This window comes from Trichophyton benhamiae, assembly GCF_000151125.1.
Source record: "Trichophyton benhamiae CBS 112371 chromosome Unknown contig00346.0, whole genome shotgun sequence".
Taxonomy (NCBI): domain Eukaryota; kingdom Fungi; phylum Ascomycota; class Eurotiomycetes; order Onygenales; family Arthrodermataceae; genus Trichophyton; species Trichophyton benhamiae.
In genome coordinates, this window is record NW_003315064.1 from 79,375 (window position 1) to 97,711 (window position 18,337).

General features: G+C 48.4%; 3 protein-coding genes across 3 annotated transcripts; all 3 read left to right on the plus strand.

The window, feature by feature from the left end:
* Positions 1–687: 687 nt before the first annotated feature.
* ARB_03834 (fermentation associated protein (Csf1), putative) lies at positions 688–10,419 on the plus strand (the record flags this gene model as incomplete). The annotated part of the gene is made up of 2 exons (XM_003009862.1): positions 688–767; positions 930–10,419. 2 exons carry the CDS (start codon positions 688–690, stop codon positions 10,417–10,419), a joined length of 9,570 nt encoding a protein of 3,189 aa, XP_003009908.1.
* Positions 10,420–10,488: 69 nt separating this feature from the next.
* Positions 10,489–14,483, plus strand: ARB_03835 (uncharacterized protein; the record flags this gene model as incomplete). Its single annotated transcript, XM_003009863.1, has 7 exons — positions 10,489–10,587; positions 10,724–10,900; positions 10,987–11,355; positions 11,496–11,583; positions 11,754–12,409; positions 12,471–14,246; positions 14,355–14,483. 7 exons carry the CDS (start codon positions 10,489–10,491, stop codon positions 14,481–14,483), a joined length of 3,294 nt encoding a protein of 1,097 aa, XP_003009909.1.
* Positions 14,484–15,316: 833 nt separating this feature from the next.
* On the plus strand, positions 15,317–17,925 carry ARB_03836 (uncharacterized protein; the record flags this gene model as incomplete). The annotated part of the gene is made up of 5 exons (XM_003009864.1): positions 15,317–15,381; positions 15,573–15,712; positions 15,785–16,462; positions 16,527–17,536; positions 17,602–17,925. 5 exons carry the CDS (start codon positions 15,317–15,319, stop codon positions 17,923–17,925), a joined length of 2,217 nt encoding a protein of 738 aa, XP_003009910.1.
* Between the last annotated feature and the right edge of the window lie 412 nt (positions 17,926–18,337).

The window sequence follows — 18,337 nt, forward strand, 5'->3', positions numbered from 1 at the left end:
GGCGGACAGGAAAGGGCAGAAGTACAGTAGCGAGATGAGAGAAGCCATCAGCGAGGCCACTCCGGCCACGATAATGGCTGCCTTAGCCAGGCTGGAGCCTGTGCCTCCAGTATTCGAGCTGAAGAGCATCATGCTGCCTCTGGTTGCTATGCGACTGCGGTGGTGCCGGTCAAGATACCATCCTCGTTCAGCCTTTGGCCATCTGAGACCAGCCAATGTCGAATAAAACAACAAACCGGCCCTCGCGCAGTAAACCTGGGCCTTCTGTAGCTACTGCTCGGTATCCGTCTCTGTTGCTAGGATGTCAGGCCCGCGAAGGCAGCAGGATAAACATGAGAAATGATGCTGCTCGTAGACAAGCAAAGCTTCATCCCTGGCGAGCTTCTAGATCGTTTGTTTGGCTGAAAAAAATAAAAATAAAAATTAGCTAAGGAAAAACGCGTGACGTCGCGGAGCCCCCTTCTTCCTCGCTCACTAGTTAACTAACTATCGACTTACAACGTGAGAGTGCTGGGGAGCAAACATCGACGGCTTCAACGACAACACACAGGCTTGATATGCACTTGGAATGGCTGTGAGGACAAGTTGATGGGCTGAATGTGCGATGGTGCTGCTTTGGAGCAAGCTGTCCTTGTCTTCCAACCTGTGTCGGCGATGCGACTGAGCCGTTCGAGATGCATATGACCAATGTCCTACTCACCGCTGCACCCGATTGCGGACGGCAAGCTGACCCCAGAGTCGCTTACGCCGGTCCCTCGATTCAACTGGTGCGTTGATCGCCTGCACGAGTGGCTGGCTTGTTGCTGATAATCGTGGATACAGGGTCTTCCTCATTGAGCTGATTGTGAGCGGAGTTCTGTACGTTTTGATGACCTCCACAAAAGGGGATGGATGCCGGGATTTCTGACCATGGACCGTTGATGTGATAGCACTCTCTTCTTCCTCTTTTATTTCAACCGGCTGTTTGCGACCCTCGTATCCTATGCCATCCGCGCCTATACCTGGCATTACTACCGAGTCTACATAGACATACATGCGCTCCAAATATCATTGCTGGCAGGCCGAATATTTTTCAAAGGGATACGATATCATGGCGAAAACGAGACCATTCACGTCCAAACTGGCTATCTTACCTGGAGGTTCTGGTCTAGGCCAGAGCTGCCGGTGGATACATGCCATGTGAAGAGCAAGCCCAAGCCTCCGGAATGCGAGGCAGCAGCAGCGGGCGCAAGCGGCGAGGGCGAAAACGGAGGTAACCATGCAGCAAATGGAAAAGAGACACCCGCTAGAATCGAAATCACCCTCAATGGTCTAGAGTGGTTTGTGTATAACCGGAGTCCTGCCTATGATTCGATTCTCGCTGGGTTTGGATTGGTGCCGCCTCCTGATGGGGCAAGCGCCTCGTCGGTAGCTGACAATGGAGAGAATGCGCAACATGAGCACTCAGGCCCCAAGGAAGAGAATGTCGACGAAGTGGCCGCTTCAAGCCCTTCCGACCCCTTAACTCCCTCTTCTAGAAAAGAAATAAATTCCCAAAAACGGCGGACTTCATCAAGCACCAGAGACTCTTCTATACCTCAGCATAGGGAGATGTCCACTGGGCCTCGGATCTTTTCGTTTTTCCCAATATCCATGAATTGTTACAAGGGCGCATTGGCTTTGGGTAACGAGAACACAAAAACCATACTCACCTTGACGTTTGACAAGGCCGTCGGAAAAATCGATGCTGAACGCTCTGGCCCCCTCGATATTTACAAACAAATATTTGAATATGACCTCTCCCACCCTGTCATACATATGAAACCTAATCCGGACTACAGACAATCGCAGTTGGCCGCAGTTCATGAAATGGAAACCCCAGAAGAAGAGGAGTCTAGAAACCGCGGATACGTGCACAGCTTACATAGACGGTATCGCGATCATAGGCACCGAGTGTGGGCCAGCGTTCGCGATTTGATCCCCTACTTTCAACGATCTGTCGAATCATTCCATCCCAGGCATGATGAAAGAGACAGACCTGTTTCTAGAGCGGTCCATCAAGATGGCTGGCTGGGCCTAACGCGCTATCTTGACGAGGAAGAGCAAGATGATTATGAAGGATGGAACTCAATAGAGTATGGTCGTTTCTCAACGCTACTAGACTCTCCCAGTATGTATTTTCGGTATTACTGGGACATTGGGGGCCCTGTTGCAATATCGAGTGCAAAACCCGATTCCCCGGATAGGTTGACTCCCCATAACATCAACGGTGCAGAGGCCCCTGAATGGGGAATGGACTTAACCATACGTGGCGGTCTGCTTAACTACGGGCCATGGGCAGACCGTGAACGGATCAATCTCCAAAGTGTGTTTGTGCCAAATTCATACCGGGATTCACACATTACGCCTATGTTAAAGCCTGGAGAAACGAGACAGAGTGCAGCTTTCGTTTTGAATATCCTCATTGAAGAAACTACAATACTCCGCATACCCACAAGGGAGGCCTCGAAGGATTGGCAATGGAGAGGCCGGGCAGACCGTTCACGAGGAGCTTCTCGAATGAAGAAAAAGGACAAGGACCGCTCTCGCGGGAATGAAGCCGACAACCCAGGAACTCAAGGGCCAGATATTCGGCCTTTTGGCTGGCTATCTCTCAGAGCAGGGCCCGGCTCAACCATCGTGTATTCAATGGCAATGTTTGCGAGTAGACATGGGTATTGCAACAAAGTTGACATTGACCTGCGCCAAACCAAAATGACCACCAGCGTGAATCATGGTATGTTGTGGCAAAGTGATCGTCAGCTTATCTCCTGCGATCTCTCAAATCCTCTTCGGTGGAATAGCCTGCACAACTGGTCCGTTGATGTAGAGAGTACCAATATGGAACTGTTCTTACTATGGGACCACCTAATATTACTTACCGACCTCATCTCGGACTGGACATCGGGACCTTTCCAGGAATATTATACCTTCGTTCCGATTAAATATCAGCTTTCCTTTGCCTTTCTTGATTTCAAACTCATGGTAAACGTGAATGATTTGAATATTATAAATAATCCCTCCGACTTCGATGATAATTCGTTCTTGATTATCGAAGGAGAAATATTAACCGCTCGCGTGGAGATCCCAGTTATTCATCACAGAGCTAGCCGTAATATCGCTACATTTGATATTCAAGGCTCAAATGGCGACTTAAAACTCTCTACGCCCCTATGGAATACCCAGCGTACATTCTTGGACGATCGACCTGTTGGCGGGTTGGACACCCTAAAAATTGACGGAAGTTATACATGGCACAGTATAACTTCACCAAAGGTGACAGACGTTGCAATTATTAACTTATCTGGTACTGCACCATATCTGTACCTTTACGGATTTATCCTGAAGCAATTCCTTGATGTCAATGAAAACTACTTTGGTAGAACTATTCATTTCAAGACATTCGATGAACATAGAGCTGCAGCCAATTCGACAGCGACCCAGGGTATTTATGGCTCCAACCCTGCACCGCATACCAATGGGCTTGATGTTATTCTTCACATTGCAGCCGAGGATATCAAAGTTCTCCTTCCCACTGGTCTATACGACCGACATGAGAGCCTTGCATTAAAAGCAACAAGTCTAGAGTTGGATGTAAGATTCACAAACTATTACATGGATTTCCACTGCTCGTTATCTCCCCTAGAAGTTTCTGTTCTGTCGGAGAAGCCAGGCACCTCAGCTGTCCGGTCTGGTCCTCAGCTCTATATAAATGGGCTTGGCATTTTTGGCCATAGACTTTTTGGGCTACCACCAACTGAGCCTACATATGCCTGCAACTGGGATTTTCAAGTGGGATCTATCGTGGGAGAATGTTCTCCTTCATTCATAAAATCTGCTAAATCGGCGTTTGAATCTCTAGCTTTCTCATTCGACGATGATGAGAATGCCTTGCCTCCCATACAAACCGGTGTTTATGATGTTACTTTCCTGCGCGCAAATGTGAAATCTATCAAAGTGTGGATCTTAGCAGAAAAGTCTGCGTTTCTTTTCAGTACCGGGACAATTGACGTGGAGTTTAATGACAGATGTGGCTTGAAAATGTCATTATTTGTCGATGTGACTGTCCCCGACATTGTTCTGGCAGTTGTCGATCGGACGTCAGTAACCCCAGGAAGTGCATCTCAAACGCCAGCCAAAACTTATGCCTGCTTCCGTACTGCGGTTAAGCTTAGCACACTGGGGAAAAGAGAAGACTTTGATTATTATCGCTCTCTGCAACAAAACCATATCAGGAAACATGACTCGCGGACCCACCGTACTCCATGGCTTGTGTTTAAAGAACTTGAATTGGCCTCTGGAGAGAATTTATATCCCTCTTTTATTCCTCCTACAATGCCTGTCCCTTCAATGCCCGAACCTATTCAATCTCCGGCAGACTCTAAAGCTACCCAGGAACCACATCACTCTCCTCTGAACGAAGTTCCTGATGCGACAACTATTCCCCTAACTTCTAGTTTAAATCCTACCCCGGACCAATATGTTTCCCAAGGCCGCCGTGCTGGACATTGCTCTACAACATGGGCAATGCCAAGATTTTCATTTTACCATGTCCAACTTGATGAGACAAATGTTCCTCCAATACCATCCAATTCTGAAGTTTTTATCGGCCGGAATCAGGCTCTGAATGCTGGTTTTGGACGTTCTTATGCTGACGAGTTTTTGGCTGGCGCTCAAGCATGCATCAATTGCAGCATGGCACCGGGTTTGTCTGGATTCGCCTCCATAGAAGGAGTACGCGCCGTGGCCTGCTTGCTAGACTCACTGCAGCCACGTAAGCCCCTGGAGATCCTGGATGCATTCCAAGCGAAGGTGACCAGTGCTGCACTTGCAGCGCAAAAGTCCGCTATTAAGAAAATAAAAAAGATATCTTCTTTCAATATTGAGCTTCCTTCGTGCCGTGTACGATTTTTCAACACCATGTTAAAGTCTGGCCGGGCTGCCGGCCCGTTCAGAGACCAGTTCGACCTCGATATATCGTATATTCGGGCTCTAATTCGTGAAAAGGTTTCCTCCTTAGATGCTACAGACTTTGCGAAGCCCAAGACTTCTCTCACGGCTCACATAGTAATGCGCTCACTGATGGCTACGGTTAGGGAAGAGAACATGGAGACCCATTCAGATGTCAGATTATGCGTATGCAAAGTATTCGACACAGCTTTCTGGTTTTTTGGGAGCAAAGATATAAAGTCTCGTCTCCAAGTTCAGAATATTGACCTGATGTCATCAAATGAATCGGTTGCGAGGATTGAGCCTGTGTTGAACCGAACAATGAAATTGGTGGAATCTCTATCAGCCACTTTCCAACGGATTTTTGAGGCCCATGAGGACCGACTTCTTTATCTTATCCATTACCTCACAAAGGCCGGCGTAGACATGCCAGAGCCGCACTTTATGACACTTTTATCCGACGCCTTGAGGGCCACAAAGCCACATCTAAGACTCGAAGACGCTTGGAAGATAATATCAAGGATTCGAAATATATACAAATCAATTACGCCTGAGCAACGGGGCAAACTTGAGAAAGAATGCCAAAAGTCTGATGTTTCCTATCCGGAGGATGCTAAAGATGCCATATTGTCGGTGTTTGAAACTTGGCGTGCCTGGGAATTAGCCCCTATCGAAAAAAATCTCATTATCAAGGCTCTTTGGGGTGAAGCCGCCACAACTGACGAAACAGCCGGCCCCTTGAAAGCGATTGATGCTGCTATATATCTTGGGTCAGTTCATCTTTCAATGGATCAAACCCCGCGGCATAATGGCTTCCGTGTGGAGAATATGTCCACTACAATCCGCTTTGGAGCTAAAAGTCAAGATGCGTCGTCTTCTGCAAAGGATGGACTGCTAGTTATACAGAATCACTGTTCCAATGCATATCTGCAACTGAACTGGGAATTATGCCAGCTCATTGAAACGATCCTGGAGAGTAATGATAACCTCGGCTCCAAGGCAACGACTCTTCAAAGAAAGGAAACGGGCAAATCAAGATACGGCGTTAAACCCGAGCATGCAATCCAATACGAAACTCATGTTCTTCTTATCGCAGACAAAGGTTCTGTCTGGATAGATGGAATCAACCTGGAGATTGAATTGGTAGGGCGTGGGATGAAAGCATCCGTTATTCACTTGCCAAGTACAACACTGGGTAAAGAAACAATAAGCGCCATGTTAGCTTCTAAATTGTCCTCTGCTCGGGTTATCAGTCACTCGAGCCCTCTCATGGAATGGGAATTTCACAACCCAAACATATTCGTATCTCGCCGGTCGCAAAAACGCAACGCGCTATTGGAGCATGACTGGAAATGTGCTGCAACCTGTCACCAGCTGAGATATGAATTAACTGAAAACCCCCTTGAGCTTATCCATGTGGCTGACCGTGTGGTTGAAGATGAAGTCAAGCAAATTCTCAAAATGGTTTCTTCCTTGTCAGACGTTAAATCAGAAGAAAGCCCTACTTCAGCATCATCTGAGGAAGAAATCCATTATTTTCATGTTGCGACATTCCTTGATGATTACCAAATCCGCATTTCCCTTCTTCCATCAGTTGCCTACACCATTGAAGGAGATGTAGCACGGTTATCCGTCACACCTCTTGGTCGTATGAAATTTGAGGTGGATTATGACATCAAGAATAGTATTCACAGAATCTATTCCAACAAAGATGGAAGCCTACGCACTTTATGTTCAACAGCAATACCACCAATCAATGGGAGGGTGCGATTGGATATGACCACCAACCCGATTATCATAGATGCAGACACCACCATTGAAGTTCTGTATCTGGACGTGAGTGCTGTGCAAAACCTCCTCGGTGCCCTTAATGGGCCCGAGATATCGCATTTCATTGATGACCTAAGCCATGATGGAAAGGCCTTGAATTCACACCTCGAGCAGGTATTAATGAACGGCAGAGCTACTCAACCAAAAGAGAAGGCCAAAAAGAAAGGGCCTGTATATCAAGTACGGCTCACGCTAGCTGGAATCAATACTCATGCCTCTTCCCCTGGTTTACGAACCAGAGACCACACCGCAGATATGAACATTGAATTTAAGTCTGTTCAGGTGCATGTCGAAAACTCTCCCATTCAGGGAGTTCGCAACGCACGACCAGAATTCAATATTATCGTGGCCCAAATTAGCGTCAATGTTCAGAGGACAAGCATGCATGATAGCTTTTCTTATGGAAAAGTTGCCTTTGGTGCTCAATTTTCCGGATCTTTCAAGGATTTGCCAGATGGAAAAACCATGCAATTATTTCACTTGAAAAGCTCGGGGCTTGAGATTGATATGTCTGCCGAAACGGCTTCGCTTGTACTTGACATCGTCGCTCATTTACAGGAAGGTATAAAGACAATTGACCTGTCTCAAGATATTGCACGCCTGAGAAAAAGCCGCAGGCTCTCGTTCCTTAGGAGGAAACATAGAAAGATAACCCATACCACCGCTTCTCCCGCAGAACCTAGTGCCAGCGGCGATAACAGTCAAGGAACTCCCGATTTTCTGAATGCGACATACTCTGTTGAGCTTTCCAACATTCAAATTAGCTGGCTTGTCCTAGAAAATACCTCCCCTGGCAAAAACCGGAATCCCTCCACTCGCCATGACACTGGTGCGGAAGATCTCGTTTTCTCCATTCGTAGGGTTGAGCTTACGACGAAGGAGATCAACGCTGCCAGGCTGCGTATCCAGCAAATGCAGCTACAGATGGTACCAGTAACCCACGACAAAAAGAAACGATCCCAAAACTCAGCCTTACTTCCAGAGGCAGTGTTCAATGTTTCATTTGTGTCTGTCAAGTCTAAGTGGAAGTTGGCATTGAACGCTGCTGGAAAAGCTCTTGATTTGCAGGCTACATCCGACTTTATCATTCCGGCTAGTCATCTGCAAAAGTCAATGGCATCTGCTGTTGAAAGAGTCCGTGAAGCTAAGTCATTATGGACAACAGAGTTCCGTGAGAATCCTAAAGTTGGGAAGGAATCTCTCGGATTTAAGCAATTGGACTCTGTTTTCATCGATACTAATTTTGATGGAGCAATTGTCACACTGCAAGAAAGGCGTAATGCTGGTGATAGTACACCACGTCCCCCAAGCAATAGAAGCAGCATTGGTTCGACTGATTTCCGATACGGACAAGCCTGGACTGGAGACTCTGTGTCCAAGGCAACACTCCGAGCCCCTGGTGTGGCTTTGAAAATCCGGTTCGAGGGCTCAGAAGCAGATACTCCAATCCTTGAAGCAGAGATGAAGGTTGAAGCCTCTTCCAACGTATTGCATCCAAGTGTGATGCCTCTACTTACACGGATTTCATCAAGTATACGAGACGTCGTTGGCAGAGAAGAAAAGAGGGATAGTCAAGTTACAAAAGCTGGTGCCGAAGAGCCATCTGCAGGAAAAGATGAAACCGACAAACCAGCTGTTGGAAGTGAAGAAACCGAAAAACCTCCTCAGGATAAGTCCATGGATCCCACCACAATCCTTGGTAGCTGCAAATTGAGCATTGGGCTCTGGATCCGCAAACAGGAATTTACATTGAGTTGCCAGCCCATTGCACGAGTGGAAGCTTCTGCCGGCTTTGAAGATGTGAATATTACGGTCAACACGGTGCAGTCTGAGGAACAACGCCGTTTTTTTGCTGTGCTCATAGCCTTCAACAAGTTACGGGCATCAGTGAAACACGTCTACTCCAACGACCCTACGGCGAGCTTTAATGTGGATTCTATAGTTGTATCAATGATGAACAGCAAACACGTGAGTTCTAGCAGTGGTATTTCTGCCATTCTCAAGGTCAGCCCAACGAGACTATTCATGAATTCGAGACAGGCCCAGGACTTCCTTCTGTTCCGAGAAATTTGGAAGCCTCCAAGTGACCACTTCAAACGACCAGTACAAACCCAGGAACCATCTCCAGAAGTCCAGGCATATATGGTTCAGCGGTATCAGCAAATGGCAGCTACTGGGGCATTCCCATGGAACTCAACATTGGCAATAGACTCGCTGGACATACAACTCGACCTGGGTCAAACGATAGGCAAGGCGGAGTTTTCAATAAAGAACCTTTGGTTATCGTCAAAGAAGACTTCTGATTGGGAGCAAAACCTGTGCATTGGCTTTGAAGCCGTCTCGATCAAAAACGAAGGGCGGCTGACCGGGTTTGTAGAGCTCTCGAAGTTCAGGGTACGCACATCTATTGAATGGCCTGGTGGTGTGATCTCAGCTGGCCACACTCCTCTCATCCAGGCGGCAGTCGGAATTGGCAAGCTACAGGCAGATGTCTCTTTTGAATACCTGCCTGTTATCATCGCCGACGTGACCTCATTCGAATTTTTCATGTATAATGTCCGAGAGGACGAAGGAAAGAGTAACGACCGCCTGGTTAGCATGCTTGAAGGAGACAAACTGCATGTTTTCTGTACTACTATTACGGCTTCGCAGGTACTGGGTCTATATCAGACATTCCAACGCTTGATAGGGGAAAAGCGCAAGGCGTTCCAAGAATCCCTAAAAGAGGTTGAAGATGCCTTGCACAGGACAAAGCTCTCGCTCGGGGTAGCTCCTCAAAAGCCAGTGACGAGACCGACGGTCAAGGATGATAAAGATGCTATGAACCTACCAATTTCCCTCCAAACAACCGTCGTGGTCAAGCTGCATACTGTCACAGTTGGAGCATTCCCAAATACATTCCGTGACGCGCAGATTTTCCAAATAGAAGCACTTGGCGCTGAAGCACGCTTTTCAGTTGGGATTCAAGGCGGCAAGATACACACTGGCCTCGGCCTGACGCTGGGAGAGCTCCGGGTTGCTCTGTCTAGCGTTGGTGGCGGCTCAGTGCCAGCAGATGCAAATGACTTGACGGTGGACCAGATCGTGAGCCGTGCCACCAGTGCTCGAGGAGGAATCATCTTGAAGGTTCCCCGAGTGCTCTCCTTGATGGAAACTTGGCAACAAGCTACATCCAACCACATCGAGTATCGTTTCAGGAGCTCGTTCGAGGGCAAAGTCGACGTTGGCTGGAACTATTCTCGCATCGCCTTCATCAGAGGCATGTGGAGCACCCATTCCCGCGCTCTAGCAGCCCGGCTAGGCAAGCCACTCCCCCAAGCGGCCGTCCAGATCACTGGCGGACCGAAGGGTGAAGGCGAAGAGGGTGAATACAATGGGCAAGAGAAGATTACGGCTGTGGTAAATGTCCCTCAGTCACGGTATACGTATACTGCGATCTCACCACCAACAATTGAGACACCGCAGCTTCGAGATATGGGAGAGGCCACGCCACCGCTGGAATGGATTGGGCTGCAGCGTGACCGACTACCTAATCTTATGCATCAAATCATAATCGTCACGCTGATGGAGGTTGCAAAGGACGTGGAGGACGCATATTCGAATATTCTTGGTTCGTCATGATGGCCTCCCCTGCTACCCATGGATATTGGGTGTTTCCGACGACGGGACACCATTGGCTGCACCACATGCATGCAGCAACTTGCAGCAACTTTCTTTTCTTTTGCTAGTGCTTTTCTTAACCTGCTTAAACCCCTTAACTCCGGCGTTCTCTGTATGACATGGCTATTGGTGTGGGAAAAAGAAAAAAATTCAACCTGCTTGTGTAGAATAGATAGGTATAGGTATAGTTTCGAGTCGGACGGGCTTTATGGTCTCCGATTAATAATGCTATTGTGTAATTGTAATTGTCCATGGAAACAGCCAGCATCCCCTTGTCTCTTCCGTCGGCCGGCCCAGTGACCCAGCCATCAGCCCTCAGAGCACGCCGGCCGGAGCCATCACAGCCATCGCCAGCATCGCCGTCGTTGCTGCACCAGCAGTACCAGCAGTCATGCCATCTCACCTCGCCAAAAGAAGCGCCGCAGCCTGGTGGTCCGACCAGGCATGCTGACTAAGTACCGCGCAGGTACCTTTGCGCGCTGCGGCTGGCGCCAAGTGACTTCCGAGGTACTTCCAGGAGCGGCCTAGTGCGGGGCACCTGCTTATCTCAGCAGCGTCTCTTCCCCTTCTGGGTTACCGCCCTCGCCCGCTGGCAGAAACCGCACAAGCCCCGCCATTCTCTTTTCCGCGCGCGAGACGGAAAAAAATTCTCTTCTCTTCTTCCTCCTCCTCCTCTTCCTCTCTTCTTCACCAACTCCCGCCCTGGTGTCTTCGCTCATCACCACCACCCACCGACTCTCACCTGTTCTGCGAGTCTCTTACCCTTCTACGTTGCTTGATCAGGTCGAGTTATCCTCGATCCTGATAAATATCAAGCCACAAAGCCACCCGCCGCTGACAGAAAAGACACCCCGCCTCGAAGGCATTTCTCTCCAAAACAGCCGCCAAGATGGTCAAGTAAGTCATAGCTAGACCTCCCGTGGCTTGTGAGAGACGAGATTGTCTCGATAGAAACATCGTCTTCTGTTCTCGCTGCCCTGTTATTTCTGTTGATTTTTTTTTTTGTATTTTTTTTGTCGATGTTTTTGTGTAAAAAGGCCACATTACTAATGCGATTTGGCATGGAACAGCTTCACCATCGAGGAGGTATGCAGCTCATCCCTGAAGACAGGAAGGAAGTAGAGGGTATCTCGAGACATGCCAGACTAACTTAACGCGCGTGTAGATCCGTCAATTGATGGACCGTCCTGCTAACATCCGTAACATGTGTGTTATTGCTCACGGTATGGATCCCTCCCTGCTGTGTTTGTGCTTTTTTTTTTTTTGAACTTCAGCTAACTCCTGCATCACTGCAGTCGATCACGGAAAGTCTACTCTTACCGATTCTTTGGTCCAGCGTGCCGGTATCATTTCGGCCGCCAAAGCTGGAGAAGCTCGTTTCACAGATACCCGTCAAGACGAGCAAGACAGGTGTATTACCATCAAGTCCACTGCCATCTCTCTTTACGCCAAGCTCGTTGATGAGGATGACCTTAAGGATATCCCCCAGAAGGTCGAGGGTAACGAGTTCTTGATTAACTTGATTGACTCCCCCGGTCACGTCGATTTCTCCTCCGAAGTCACTGCTGCCCTCCGTGTCACTGACGGTGCCCTCGTCGTCGTTGACTGTGTTTCTGGTGTCTGTGTCCAGACCGAGACCGTCTTGCGACAGGCTCTTTCCGAACGTATCAAGCCAGTCTGTATCATTAACAAGGTTGACCGTGCTCTTCTTGAGCTCCAGGTCTCCAAGGAAGATCTCTACCAATCTTTCTCCCGAACCGTCGAGTCCGTCAACGTCATCATCTCCACCTACCTTGACAAGGCTCTCGGTGATGTCCAGGTCTACCCAGAGAAGGGTACCGTTGCTTTCGGATCCGGTCTTCACGGATGGGCTTTCACCATCCGTCAGTTCGCTGTCAAATATGCCAAGAAATTCGGTGTTGACAGAAATAAGATGATGGACAGACTTTGGGTAAGCTCAATGCCATTCCTACCCAAATTGAATGTATTTGTATATTAATAGTGCTTCGTAGGGAGACAACTACTTCAACCCAAAGACCAAGAAGTGGACCAAGAACAGCGAATATGAGGGCAAGACTCTCGAGCGTTCTTTCAACCAGTTTATTCTGGACCCCATCTTCAAGATCTTCAACGCCATCACTCACTCCAAGAAAGAGGAGATCGCCACCCTCGTTGAGAAGCTTGAGATTAAGCTTACCTCTGATGAGCGTGACCTTGAGGGCAAGCCATTGCTTAAGGTCATCATGAGAAAGTTCCTTCCTGCTGCTGACGCTCTTCTTGAGATGATGGTCCTCAACCTCCCGTCTCCCGTTACTGCTCAGAAGTACCGTGCCGAAACCTTGTACGAAGGTCCAACTGATGACGAGGCCTGCATTGGTGTCCGTGACTGCGACCCCAAGGGTCCTCTTATGCTTTACGTCTCCAAGATGGTGCCAACCTCCGATAAGGGACGTTTCTATGCTTTCGGTCGTGTCTTCTCTGGTACCGTCCGCTCCGGTCTTAAGGTCCGTATCCAGGGCCCTAACTACACTCCTGGAAAGAAGGATGATCTCTTCATCAAGGCTATCCAGCGTACCATTCTCATGATGGGTCGTTTCGTCGAGCCCATTGAGGATGTCCCAGCTGGTAACATTGTTGGTCTCGTTGGTGTCGACCAGTTCTTGCTCAAGTCTGGTACCCTCACCACCAGTGAAACCGCCCACAACTTGAAGGTCATGAAATTCTCCGTCTCTCCCGTCGTCCAGCGATCCGTCGAGGTCAAGAACGCCAACGATCTGCCCAAGCTTGTCGAAGGTCTCAAGCGTCTCTCCAAGTCTGACCCTTGTGTCTTGACCATGATTAACGAGTCTGGCGAGCACGTTGTTGCTGGTGCTGGTGAACTTCATTTGGAAATTTGCTTGAAGGATCTTGAGGAAGATCACGCTGGTGTTCCCCTCCGCATCTCTGACCCCGTCGTTGCCTACCGTGAGACCGTCGGCTCCGAGTCCAGCATGGTTGCCTTGTCCAAGTCTCAGAACAAGCACAACCGTCTCTACGTCACTGCTCAGCCATTGGGTGAGGAGGTTTCTCTCGCTATTGAGGCTGGAAAGATCTCTCCCCGTGACGATATCAAGACCCGTGCCCGTCTTCTCGCTGATGAATACGAGTGGGATGTCACTGATGCCCGTAAGATCTGGTGTTTCGGTCCAGACACCTCTGGTGCCAACGTCCTCGTTGACCAGACCAAGGCCGTCCAGTACCTCAACGAAATCAAGGATTCTTTCGTCTCTGGTTTCCAGTGGGCTACTCGTGAAGGTCCAGTTGCTGAAGAGCCAATGAGAGCTATTCGCTTCAACATCCAGGACGTCACCCTTCATCCCGATGCTATCCACCGTGGTGGCGGTCAAATCATTGGTACTGCCCGTCGTGTCTTGTTGGCTGCTACCCTCTTGGCTGACCCCGGTATCCTCGAACCCGTCTTCTTGGTCGAAATCCAAGTCCCAGAGCAGGCCATGGGTGGTATCTATGGTGTTCTCACTCGACGACGTGGTCACGTCTTCGCCGAAGAGCAGCGTCCCGGTACTCCTCTCTTCACCATCAAGGCTTACCTCCCTGTCAACGAGTCTTTCGGTTTCCCTGCCGATCTCCGCTCCGCCACTGGTGGTCAGGCTTTCCCCCAGTCCGTCTTCGACCATTGGCAGCTCCTCCCCGGTGGCTCTGCCCTCGACCCAACCACCAAGCCTGGTCAAATCGTCACCGAAATGCGAAAGCGCAAGGGTATCAAGGAGAACGTTCCAGACTACACCAACGTAAGTTATTGTTTCCATCCCCCGTGACTTAGCCATGAAAACAGTTACTAACCCACTGCCATAGTACTACGACAAATTGTAAACGCCTTTTCGCAAAGATATGTTTAGAGTGCTCTTGTGTATTTAAAACACAATGCCGAGAAGCCTATGCGACCTTTTTCAAAATACCACTTTAGCAACGATCCAAATTGGCCAGCATGTGCTCAAGAGCCTTTCATTCCCCGGCGGCATGCGTGAAACGCGAAAGAAAGGAACGGGTTTAAAAATAAAAGTTAAAAAGGACTGCCTCTCTCGCTCCACAACCTCTTCATACCCCCCGTTTGCGTCAGGCATTTCGATTAGTCTCCCATCACCCTTGAGATGACCAATATCCCAAAGTTGTGGCCGAGAGTTATGATTGATCCATGTGTCTCTTTTCCTTTGTAATGTTAAATGTTTTGACTTTTTTTTTTTTTTTTTTAAGTTGATGAACCCCTTTTGTGTATCTTAAAATATTCATAACGCCCACACAGAGAATACATAGGAGTTGTCAGCGAACCTCGTTCTCTGTAGACACTTTTTCTCCTTGTAGACGTCGATTGTTTTAATGTCGTCCACTTTTACATGGCTTAGTCAAAACTTTAGGTCACGTGAATAAACGCGCTAGATAGGACTGTATTATGTAATCTATCAGAGCGCTCTTTTTTTTTTGCGCGCGGTTGCTTTTTTGCATCGACAAGAAAATGTTGTATATATGAATGACAGGAAGCGAACTTGCAGCGGAACGACCAGACGACCGTCGATATCTTACACATTCCGCTCTAATCTGTTACTAATTTGGAAATACCAGTTTAACCAACCATTCAACTTTTTTTTTCAGAGAAGATTAATACACGTTTGTAAGGCGAGAGCTTGAAGCCGGACTTTTGCACGAGATACCTTATTCCCCAGAATCAATCGACCAACTCATCCTCACCTCGTTACGTCGTACTTCGAACCTTTAAGCGCATAGCCGGACATTGAAGAGCGCATACAAGATACTATCAGACGCGAAAACAGATTTAATGCGCGTGACTTAGAGGGGTGCAACAATGCAGTTCACTGAAGAGAAGGCCGCGGAGGTCAAATCTTGGGTTGTGAAGAAACTCGAAGATATGTATGTATCACCGGGATGATATATCATAGTATTGCATATTGGACTTCAAGTTTTGGGTTGTTCTCTGTGTCATAGCATTACTAGCGGCGGCTTTCGAAGAATTGCTTCTATTCACTCCACGTTCCTTCTTTCTTTTTTATCCGCCTGAAATGAGGTCTCATTATATTATAAAGGTCAGAGTTGCTAACCAGAGATTTGTATATCTTCAATAGCTCTGATGCAGATTCGGAAGTATTGGCCGACTATGTTCTTGCCTTGATTTCTACCGATGCTCCAGACGATGAGATAAGGAAAGCGTCAGTGGAGAATCTCGAAGATTTTTTGAAAGAGAGTATGTGCCTTGTGTTCTCATCATATCCTCGCTGGCTGTATAGTGGCGGCTAATGGGTTGGTTTGTTCCTAGACACCGTCCCCTTTGTCGATGAGATCTTTGAAAGGTTTCACCCCAAACCTGAGCAACGAGCCCTGCCTGCCAACACCCAACAGCCCGAAATGTCTTCTCCTGTCCACAATCCTCCTTTCGGCCAACAACCTCCAAGTGCAGATATGATGGCGGAATTTGCGCAAGCTCAGCAAGGGGCCATGGGGCAGCAGGGTACGGCTCCGTTTGACAACAACGACCAACAGTTTAATACGCGGAAACGAACATTTAATGATTCCCAGGGGGATGATCAGAGCCCTTACCAGAGAAATGCGGATAGACCGCATAAATCTGCTCGTGGTCGACGTGGCCGAGGAGGATGGGATAACCGGCAAAATCCAAGTCCGCATGGCCAAGGATATTCACCGAGCATGCCAGGTGGATTTCATGGTGGCCCTGGTGCCCCACAGCCTGGTTTCCCACCGTTCAATCCTAACGATCCCATAGCGCAAATGTTAAGCATGTCTGGAATCAATTTCCCTCAAATTCCAGGGATGCCACCAATGCCACCACTTCCGTCTCTTAATGGGCAACCCCAACCTTCTGGCTCACCTCCTAATAAGATTGCTGAGAGATGCAAGAATTATGATAATATGGGATTCTGTGTCCTGGGGAGTACCTGTCCCTATCAGCATGGACAGGCTCCATCAAAAGACGACGGTATGAGATAATGTTCATTGTAACTTTATACTGTGTTCAATTTTGGCTAACGTACTGACTATAGAGTACGATCCTACAAATTCCAATATCGTGTCTGGACATTCAGCAAATGGCGCCAATGGACATGGCTCTAGTGGGCGTGGGGATCGAGGCAGAGGACGAGGCCGTGGTCGTAACGACAGAGGAGGCCATGGCTCACAGCGCCGTAACCGGGCTGAATTTTCTCACGCCGGCCCTAACGATGACAGGAGAATCACAACGATTGTCGTTGAACAGATTCCAGAAGATAAATTCGACGAGGCTACTGTTCGGGAATTTTTCTCTGAATTTGGCGAGATTACAGAGGTGACCATGAAACCGTATAAACATCTGGCGCTTGTCAAATACGACTCCTACGATGCAGCGCATCGTGCATGGTCGAGCCCGAAGGTCATCTTTGACAACAGATTTGTAAAAGTCTACTGGTATAAACCCACAGAGTCAAGAGGCGACAGTAATGGCTTCAAGAAGGCCTCCGCCGATGAACCATCATTCGACATGGAAGCATTTGAGAAACAGCAGGCAGAGGCTCAAAAAGCTCATGAAGAAAAAGTCAGGAAACGAAAAGAGACCGAAGAAGCAATTTTAGAGCACAAGAAGAAGACAGAAGAGCTGCTGAAACGCCACAAGGAGGAACAAGCCAAACTATTACAGAAGCTAGAAGCCAAGGGCGCTGGCAAAGATACGGCTTCACCCGAATCAGGAAATTCAGCGAATGACAAGACTGCCTCACTTCGAGCCCAACTTGCATCTCTCGAGGCAGAAGCTAAGAGTATGGGTATAGATCCTAACGCTCAGCCAGAATCTCCGTTTGGCCGTGGTCGTGGTCGAGGCTACGCCGGCTTCCGTGGAAGAGGTGGTTTCGCACCTCGAGGCCGCGGTTTCGACCCTTCGTTTCGTGGAGGATTCAGAGGCCGTGGAGCGTTCCGTGGTCGGGGAGGCGTGATTCGCCTAGATAACCGTCCTAAAAGGGTCGCAATTTCAGGGGTAGAATTTGATACCAACCGTGATGAGGCTTTGCGGCAATATCTTCTGGTAAGCACAGTGCCTTTCACGAATTGTCAATTTGGCTGAAATTTTTCTAATCAATTAATGTACAGGGAATCGGAGAATATGAGAGCATTGATCCCAGCCCAGATCGCCCAGGGGCTTTGGTAGTCTCCTTCAAGGACCGCTATGTAGCTGAAAAGCTGGTCCATGGCCCCTCTGATATCCCATCCGTTGGTAAAGTTGAGTTCGCTTGGGTTGCCAATGCTCCGGCATCCTCAACGCAGCTGCCTGGTGCCGCTGCATCCGCCCCGAAAACAAGTGAGGATGTCTCTATGACGGACAGCAATGCTACGGCTGCGCGTGTACCGGAAAAGGAACCAGCTCATGAAGTTGACTATGACGTGGCCGAAATGGACGATTCTTGGGCTGATTGAAGGGGACTCTTAACGAAGTAATGGGCTTGAAATTTGGATTCTAGCAATTGTATTTCTACGAATAATCTTATCCTCTTCGCCCGGCCTCCTATGTGTTTTAATTATAATGGTTGCCGGTTACTTTTATTTCAGTTGTCATCGTGGAGCCTTTCATCACACAGCGTACCTAGACTCTATCACCCTTGGTCAAATTTATACGAGATGAACAAGCCAATGCCCCGCAGCCAGCCACCAGGATGATTATATATATGAGCACAGCATCGTTCATCATGGAGAAACAAGTCTCACCAAATGTCTTCGCTATATGAAACAGTTTCCCCTTGATTCATTTGCACGAACAAACCCTTAGTTAAACCTCTTTGAGCAGACAAACGACGCAGAGCAAACACCCTCTCTGACTGATTGACTTGTT